This window comes from Mesoplodon densirostris, chromosome 1 (assembly GCF_025265405.1).
Source record: "Mesoplodon densirostris isolate mMesDen1 chromosome 1, mMesDen1 primary haplotype, whole genome shotgun sequence".
NCBI lineage: Eukaryota > Metazoa > Chordata > Mammalia > Artiodactyla > Ziphiidae > Mesoplodon > Mesoplodon densirostris.
The window spans coordinates 29,892,722-29,902,459 of NC_082661.1; the positions used below are offsets into that span (position 1 = coordinate 29,892,722).

The 9,738-nt window shown below is 40.6% G+C and overlaps 1 protein-coding gene across 1 annotated transcript in view; it reads right to left on the bottom strand.

The window, feature by feature from the left end:
• The window catches only part of ABCC2 (ATP binding cassette subfamily C member 2), a 76,909-nt gene extending 67,505 nt beyond the window's left edge, over window positions 1-9,404 (bottom strand). The window contains exons 1-2 of the mRNA XM_060100904.1: window positions 9,372-9,404; window positions 7,590-7,763 (exon numbers count right to left, since the gene is read on the bottom strand). Of these exons, the coding sequence (XP_059956887.1) occupies window positions 7,590-7,763; window positions 9,372-9,404 (207 nt within the window). The remainder of the gene's footprint in view (window positions 1-7,589; window positions 7,764-9,371) is intronic.
• Between the last annotated feature and the right edge of the window lie 334 nt (window positions 9,405-9,738).

Sequence of the window (9,738 nt, forward strand, 5' to 3'; positions counted from 1 at the left end):
ATAAATGGAGTATTCACCTTTAAAATTGTGAATCACTGTATGTACATCTGTAACTTATATAATATTGTACATCAACTATACTTCAATAAAAATGGTAGGCAATGATTCAGATAACACACTCAATAATTATGGAATCAATGGATATATATATAGTTCAAGTAATGGAATAAAGTTCAAAGTATGCTAAGTGTTGTTAAGGAATGTTGATTTTCATGGTTTTAAAATACATCCACAAATCCTCCAATACTCCTCCCTTCAAAAGATAGCTTAGTTCCCCTTCCCTTGAGTATGGGCTGAACCCTAACTCACTTGAAATAAATAGAATATGGCAGAAGTGAGTGTGCAACTTCCAAGATTAGGTCATAGAAAACAATGTGGCTTCCTCTTTGTTCTCTCTTTCAGATCACTCACAGCAAGGTAAACTTCCAGCCTCATCGTGAGGACACTCAAGTAGCTCTATGGAGAGGTCCACTTGGTAAGGAACTGAGACCTCCTGCCAAAAGCCATGCGGGTGTGTCAATTTAGAAGCAGATCTTCTAACCCCAGTCAAGCCTTCAGGTGACCTTAGGCAGAGCCTGCATATTAATAACAGCAACCTCATGACAGACCCTGAAGTCAGGTAAGCTGCTCCCAAATCTCTGACCCATGGAAACTGAGATTTAAAAAAAAAAAAGTTTATTTTTAAGCCACTAAGTTTTGGAGTAATTTGTTACATAGCAATAGATAACTAATAAAATAGATTTAAAGGGGGAATTCCTCCAACCCGATTGGAATGGCACTATTCCCTTTCCTTGGTCATTATTCCCAGCCTTCTCCCCATATAAACTTTGAAGTTAATGACTGCAACTCTGTGACCCAAAGATGACTCCAAGTCTGTCAAATATTTGTACTATGAGCTCATAAGACATGATACACATCTTTTTGTTCTAAAGGACTACCGCCCACCCATCAGGAGGGAGAATTGTTACCTCCACTGAGGAGGTCCACCAGTACCTTATCCCTCAAGATGAAGATCTTTAGTATCGGCTCCCCTACCTTCACCCCTCCCTACTCCCATCCATCTATGCTACTCATTCCATAAGCCTCATTCATCCAGAATGGCTCAGGCAGATATATTGGGCCCTTTATAATGAAAACCAGCAAAGAAAGCACCTTTAACTAATAAGATACGTGCTATTATTTAGCAAAGAATTCTTCATAATCAATCCCATTATTGCTAAAATAAAGGCTCTTTAGGATGATTAAAAGAAAAAATTAGGAAAATCTCTCAGAACAGAGGGGAAAAGAGAAAAAGAAATTCTAAAGAGTTGAGAAGGAGGATCAATTCAGCGAGTCCAACATCTATCTAACAAGAAGTTCTAGAGATATGGAATTTTAAAATTAGAGGAAAGGAAATGAAAAGAATAATATAAAAATTTCTCAGAGATAAGACATGAGTCTTTAGGTTAAAAGTATAGAACTCATTGAATGAAAAAAGACCCAAGTAGACACTCTTATGAAATTTCAGGACATCAAGAATAAAGAGGATAAAGCTTCTAGAGAGGATAACAAGGAATGAGAAGAATTCTAACTTGGTAGCACAGGATTTGGGGGAACAACATAGCAACATCTTCAAACTTAAAAAAAAGTTTTTTTGAACCTAGCATTCCATAGTCAGATCAACATTTTCAGAAAGCAAGAACCTAGAGACTTTGTTTACTATTGCTCTTTCTGAAAATTTTATTGGGAGCACTAAATCTCGTCTTACACAAAGGGGCATCGAGATGAGGATGTAATGTACAGCATGGTGACTATAGTTTAGAACTTTCAAATATACAATACAGTACTGTTAAGAAAGTAGATATTGAGGGCTTCCCTGGTGGCGCAAGGTTAAGAATCCACTTGCCAATACAGGGGACATGGGTTCCAGCCCTGGTCCGCGAAGATCCCACACGCCACAACTACTGAAGCCTGCATGCCTAGGGCCCGTGCTCTGCAATAAGAGAAGCCACTACAATGAGAAGCCCCCATACCACAACAAAGAGCAGCCCCCGCTCGCCGCAACTAGAGAAAGCCCGCCTGCAGCAAAGAAGACCTAATGTAGCCAAAAATAAAAATAAATAAAATAAATAAATTTATAAAAAAAAGAAAGTAGACATTGAAAATTCTCATTACAAGAACAAAAATTATGTAACTATGTATGGTGATGGATGTTAACTGGACTTATTGTAGTGATCATTTCAAATTCTTATGCTGTACAGCTGAAACTAATATAATGTTATATGTCAATTATGCCTCAGTTTTAAAAAAGACTATAAACTGAAAAAAAAATCTCATTTGATCTCCAGAACTTTTTATCTTCTAACTGCAAGTTTGTCATGCACTTGTGATTATAGTCATAATACTGTATCACATACTTCAAAGTTGCTAAGAGACTAGATCTTAAATGTTTTCACACACACACAAAAAAGATAATTATGTGACATGATAGAAGTGTTAGCTAACAGTACGGTGGTAATCATATTGCAATATATAAACGTATCTAATCAACACACTGTACACCTTCAACTTATACAATGTTATATGTGGATTAAGGAAAAAGAAAGGAAGAACTAGAGCCTAAAATTGATGGCCAAAAAAAAAGGGGGGGGGAGGGGGAGTTCTCTGACGATCCAGTGGTTAGAATTCAGGGCTATCACTGTCATGGCCTCAGGTACAAACCCTGGTCTCAATCCCTGGTTGGGGAACTAAGGTACTGCAAGCTGTGTGGCACAGCCAAATAAATAAATAAAATAAAATTGATGGCAGATTATTTTTAGGTATAAAGGTAACCTACAGAAGAACAGAACATAATCACACAAAATTAAAAGGCTGAGAGAAAGAGGGATAGAGAAAAAGGAAGCTAGGGAGTTGGGTCAATGAGCTAAATCTTTGTCTTTCACAGAGGACAGGAATAGATATTTTTTGAAGTTGATGGATCAAGAAATACAGGGCTTCCCTGGTGGCGCAGTGGTTGGAAGTCTGCCTGCCGATGCAGGGGACACGGGTTCGAGCCCTGGTCTGGGAGGATCCCACATGCCGCGGAGAAGCTGGGCCCGTGAGCCACAACTACTGAGCCTGCGCGTCTGGAGCCTGTGCTCCGCAACAAGAGAGGCCGCGATAGTGAGAGGCCCGCGCACTGCGATGAGTGGCCCCCGCTTGCCACAACTAGAGGAAGCCCTCGCACAGAAACGAAGACCCAACACAGCAAACATAAATAAATAAATTAATAAACTCCTACCCCCAACATCTTAAAAAAAAAAAAAAAGAAACACAGGTATAAACACATTATTTGCAGATATGGAGGTAACCATCAAAATAATTTTAAATGGCGGCCTCTGGAGAACAGGACTAGAAGGTAGAGGGGTGAGAATGAGTCTTTTTCATTTTGTTTTTCTGTTTGTTTAGTTTTTAAAAAAGAGTAGGGCCTCCCTGGTGGCGCAAGTGGTTAAGAGTCCGCCTGCCGATGCAGGGGATACGGGTTCGTGCCCCGGTCTGGGAGGATCCCATATGCCACGGAGCGGCTGGGCCCGTGAGCCATGGCCGCTGGGCCTGCGCATCCGGAGCCTGTGCTCCGCAACGGGAGAGGCCACAACAGTGAGAGGCCCACATACCGCAAAAAGAAAAAAAAAAATAAAAAAGAGTAAAAGGAAACATCTCAAAATGTTAACAGGAGTATGTCAGAGTGATACAATTATCAATGATTTCCTATTTCCCTAGAGTCGACAAACTTTCTACAATAATCAAATAAACTTTCTACAATAATGCATTCTTTTTATAATCAGAAACATACATACGCTTTTCTTAATCACAATCAGGGAAATATTGTGGTTGTTTAATGATTACCAAGTCCATAAATAGTCATTGCCCTTGATCTCTGAATCACTGGAGGAGTTTCAAGTGCACGTGGAGTTTATTGAACTCAACTTCCTAAAGAGACACAATATCATTGGTATTAAAAAAGAAAGTACAGGGACTTCTCTGGTGGTGCAGTGGTTAAGAATCCACCTTCCGGGCTTCCCTGGTGGCGCAGTGGTTGAGAGTCCGCCTGTGGATTCACAGTACACGGGTTCGTGCCCCGGTCCAGGAGGATCCCACATGCCATGGAGCAACTAAGCCCGTGAGCCACAACCACTGAAGCCCACGTGCCTATAGCCCGAGCTCCACAACAAGAGAAGCCACCACAATAAGAAGCCAGTGCACTGCAACGAAGAGTAGCCCCCGTTCATCACAACTAGAGAAAGCCCGCCCACGGCAAGGAAGACCCAATGCAGCCCAAAATAAATAAATATTAAAAAAGAAAAAAAAGATCCCACATGCTGCAACTAAGACCCGATGCAGCCACAAATAAATAAATAAATAGATAAATAAATAAAAAAAATTTTTTTTAAAAAAAGGAATTCCCTGGCAGTCCAAGGGCCCGGTGCTTTCACTGCCGAGGGCGTGGCTTCGATTCTTGGTCCGGGAACTAAGATCCTTCAAATCATGCGGTGCAGCCAAAAAAAAAAAAAAAAAAAAAAGAAAGTAAAGTGGTTTGGCCATATTTAATATCTTTCCACCTCTGCACAGTCCTCCTTTTCCCAGTGCTTTATGAAAGCACTCTGGTTGAACCTTCGACCCATTACAGAGGGTGTCTAGTTCCATCACTTCCCTGGCAGACAAACGTCTAACTTCAGTTTCAGTATTTTCAGGAACTACATCCCCCAGCAGACCATTCTACTATCAGACAGTTATTACTATAAGAAAGTTCTTCCACCTTTGTAATGGTCTTTACAACTGAACTTATTTAAAACCGGCTCAAAGAAAATTCAACTGATAAAGCTGTCTCAAATTTAAGTTCTTAAACTTTGGTACAGCTGAAAATAATTTACTTATCTTTGATTTTCTGTCTTTTTTAAGTTTATGTAAGAGTAAGGGATAAAAAAGGTAAATCATCCATAAAAAAGGAAAGAAAGAAAGAAAGTTCTTCTGTATGTTTGGCTAAAGTCAGCTCCCCTGGAACAACCTACACTGACTTACCTTGATCTTGCTCTCTGAAACTTTTCAGAATAAGCTAGGCAGTCTTCTATGCTATACTCCTACAAATACTTGAAGATGATTCCCATGTCTCACTAGCTCAACAGTAAGTCCACTTTTGCTGCACATCTGACCTCAGCAGATCCACAACCTCCAGAACAATACTCCTCTTTTGTTACCCTGGGACTAAATGAGCTCATTCATTCATTCCTTTTTTAATTCAATTCATTCAATTACCTACTATGCACAGGGTCCTTCGGGTAAGGGTGTACCTTTAAACAAACTGGTAGAGTCTCTCACTAGCTTAGTCAAGCAAATTGACTTAGTCCAGATGAGGTAAACACTGCACTAATGACCAAACAGCAATGATAGTTCAAGAGAATCAGAGAGGAACAAACAGCCCAAAGGCGGGTAGAACAGGAAGTGAAGAAATGAAGTCAAGTTGAGGAGTGATCCAAGAAGAAGGTTCTCATAGAAGAAGTGAATATTTACTTTCTGAGGAATTATACTTCTGTTTCAGAAGAGAAACCAATTATTCTGAAATTTTTAAGAGGATGCTACTCTGTGCCTGTCACTCTCAGGGAGGAGGACAAAAAAAAGTATAAATTATAAACGAAGCTCCTGAAACTATGAGCAAGAGTGAGCGGATTATTAGCTACAGGGGAAAAAAAGCTAATACATTTCTTTTAATCTACAGAGTTTTATCTATAGAGATTTGTGTTTATAAAAGTTAAACAAAACATGATATATCCATACATTGGAATATGATGGATGAGCCTTAAACAACATGCATGAACCTTGAAAACCTTATGCTACGTAAAAGAAGCCAATAACAAAAGATCATGTATTATATGATTCCATTCGTATGAAATGTTTAGAATAGGGAAACTATAGCAACAAAGAGTATACTAGTGGTTGCTTAGGGCTAGGGGAGATGGGGAGATAGGGGTTGATAAAAGATTTCTTTTTGAGGGAAAAAAATGTTCTAAAAGTGACTGTGGTGATGGTTACACATATCATGAAAATACTTAAAAAAAAGAATTGTATTTAAATGGGTGAAATTGTATAATATGTGAATTATTTCTCAATAAAGTTGTTTATTAAAAGTTAATTAATAGCTATGAGAAAAATGGGATACTAATTTACTCATTACCCAACCTTTTCTTGGAAGCTCCAGAAAATGATAGAAGCCCTCTAACTTGACTGACTAACCAAAAGCTCTGTCACATCTCCAAGGGTACTGAAGCATGCTGTTCAATGTTCAGTCTAACACACTCTTGACTCAATCCCTCTTCCTAGAGTGCATTTAATACCGACATTCAACAAATGTGTACCAAGTGGTAGGCTCTGTGCTGGGCACTCAGGTCAGGGAGGGAGACAACAGCCCTGCTCCAAGCTCTCGCAGACTGTTCTTCTATCCAGAGTAGACAAAACACACCACCACCCCACCTCAGAGTGTCAATGCAAATCCAACTTCCTTTGGCCAAATTTCTTCCTTCCTTCTTTTTAGACTGCAGTAACCTGAGGTCATAGGCCTGTATGCTTAAAGAACACCGAATCTAATTTGCCTCTCTAAAGCCCTGTTTAATAATCAGGACAGCTAGAAAAAAACCTAGTGAAAAGAAGCAGATGATAGATTTTAAGAGGTAGTTTTACAACCTCAGTTGAGGATCTTCCGGTTCTCACAAGGCTTTCTCTGCATTAATCAGTGCAGCTGGCTGAGAGGCTCCTACCCTCATTCCTCCTGCAGCCCGTTCTTTCCATTATTTCCCTACTCAGGCATGTCACCGTGAGCACACACCCTTCCTCCCTCTACTCTGAGCGACCATCCAGACTCAGGGTTGACTTTGGGAAAATGGAAGCCCTATTTCAGATCTAAGCCTGGGGAGAAGAGCAATGTTTGGATTGGCTGAGTGAAGCAGAGGACCCATTAGATAGTTCATTTTTACCTCATGGTAGATGCCAACTGCATTATAGTCTCCTGATTACTTAGAACAGCGTGAAGATAGATAATCCAGCATTTGCTTCTCAAATGCTGAAAAGACCATAACTGTTCAACTGACTGATTACTCATCATTAGTGTTTCCAGAGTCCAATATCCATAAGATTTAAGAGTCATTATTCTTGGGCTTCCCTGGTGGTGCAGTGGTTGAGAGTCTGCCTACTGATGCAGGGGACACGGGTTCGTGCCCCAGTCCAGGAAGATCCCACATGCCGCGGAGTGGCTGGGCCCGTGAGCCATGGCCGCTGAGCCTGCGCGTCCGGAGTCTGTGCTCCGCAACGGGAGAGGCCACAGCCGTGAGAGGCCCGCAAACCACAAAAAAAGAAGAAAAAAAAAAAAAGAGTCATTATTCTTATGCAAAAATCAAAGTAACTTAACTAAGAAGTACGGCAGGGTGCCAATGAAGCATAGGACAGGTGGAGACAGGGACATCCAGAGCATGGCTCTACCTGGAAAAGCTGGTTAAAGACAGGGAAGAAGACTTTTGAACCACCAAGAAAATGTTTCTGTTGTGTACCACAAAATTAATTAGAAAATAGTAGGGTTCCCATACCTGCTTAGCAAGGTAGAGTTTGGTTATAGAAGATTTCTTTGTCCTGGATCTATACACATAGAGAAGCTGCCAAGGGGCCAGGAGCCAAAGGAAGCCCAAGGGAATCCACACCAGAACAGTTTGCTCAAAACAAAGTGGCAGGTCCACCTCCGGGCTATCCAGGAATGAGGAATTCTGGGGGACCAAAATGGAATGATTGTTGGATGCATGCATTTTAAAGAAGAGAATACCAGCCCCCAGCCCACACCCATCTCTACCCTTGCTTCCAAACAATTTTAACCCAGTTCTATATCCATATTTAGCCTGACCCTTTAACTAGCTGTATTTTCCTATCCAACTCCATTGATATAAATTCACAATTAAGTGTCATTTAGTGACTTTTCTGACCAATCCATCCTCTAAAAACCTTTCTTTCTGTGATTCTAAGTGAATTTCTCCACTATCTATTATGATTTAATTTCACCACCACATTTGCCAAGTTGTGGGAAGAAGAGGGACCATTCCTCAACCCAAAGGGGAGAACAGTCCTGGGATATATACTTCTTATTCTAGTTTTTAGTATTGATTGAACTCACTGGCAGACACTCAAACCTAACCTGCAGGTAGCAGAATGCTTAGTCACACTTTGGCAATTAATCTCCTATAGCCCTAGGGGCTTATGTTGGATCGTGAAGAGGCCTTAGGTACAGGAGCAGCAGTGGCACATTGGAGGGAAGGCTTATTCCCAGCAGGTTTTCTACTGGTCTTTGCATTCTGCAATAAATAGAAGTATCTTGTGAGGTGAAGGTGGGGCACCAGTTCTTACATCTGAGTCATGTGAGGGTAGATTATTCTCTTCTTACAAATATTTTTTGCTTTGTTCAGCTGTTTGCACAGACTCTTTAAAGATAGAGGTGCCCTGACCAAGATAATCTGTCAGATGATTCTCAGAAAGAATTCTCTTGAGATGGCCTGGTGAGATCCTGGGGCACGTTAAGCCCTACCTTCCCGTGGTATACATGTCCTGGCCTCGAGGGCCTTGGGTTTCAGGTTCTTTCTAGGATGGGAAGTGCTGTCCACATGTTCTGCTATCTCATTCCTGCTCTTCTCCTCTCTCCATAAAATTATCTAACCTTAGAATTCAGAAGAATTACCTAAGATAGTTAAACCAGTTTAACAAGCACTCCAGATGATTCTGATCCTAGGAGTCTGCAGACCACACTTCCTCAAAACCCCTAAATTTCTATTCCACTAAACCATTTGATACTGATGCTCGCTGTTTTGAATTCTCTGCTTTAATGGTTCAAAAATTGTTTCAGTGTTCAGGATGCCCAAATTTGCATCCCTAGCCTCAACTTCTAGTCACATCACTAACTGCCAGTTCCTCTAGAACATATCAGTATTATTTCAACATCAACATTTCTCAGCAAGACTCAATCATAGACCTTCTCTTTGTCCTCATACTCCACAAACAACAATTCCCCCTCTTAACATTGATGAAATTGGAAGCCCTTCCCGTATTTCTCTTTAGAGAAGGCAATTTTACAGCTACCTAGTCTGAGAAAAGAGAAAAGAGTGAGAAACATATTTTAGAGTAGAAATGTATTATCTCTCCCACATAGAATATCCTAGGGAGATACTATGACTTATCTTAAAAAAAAAAGAAAGAAAGAAAGAAACCCTGAACTTTAGACCAACTGCACATCTAACTTTTCTAGGTCTTATTAGTAGTCACTCTAAACTAATCTACTACTTGTTCCAAGTTGAGAAGAGTCAACAGTGAGGACAAGTGAAATTTCTTACCCAAAAAGTAGAGTTGCAGAACTTCTCCAGCATGATTCCTAGATCACTTCTGGAATGAAGACTCTTCTATTACTGTGTAGTTTCTTATTCACTCTTTTCCTCAGAGAAGGTGGAAGGCAAGTAGCAACATGTTATCTCCCATTCTGATGTTCTGATGTTCCAAAGGCAGGCCTTCTGACCTTTCATCCCAACAATTTAATCGTTAACCTTGCTGAGACACATATTTACATTACCCCAGTGGACAGACATGTGACTGAAGAGCCCCAGGGACAGGTAGACACACCAGTTCCCAAAGTACCAGAAGCCTCTGTAGATGGGTTCATACTTAAAGGAACTACCGAAAGATGTCAGTAGAGCTGGCTGACAA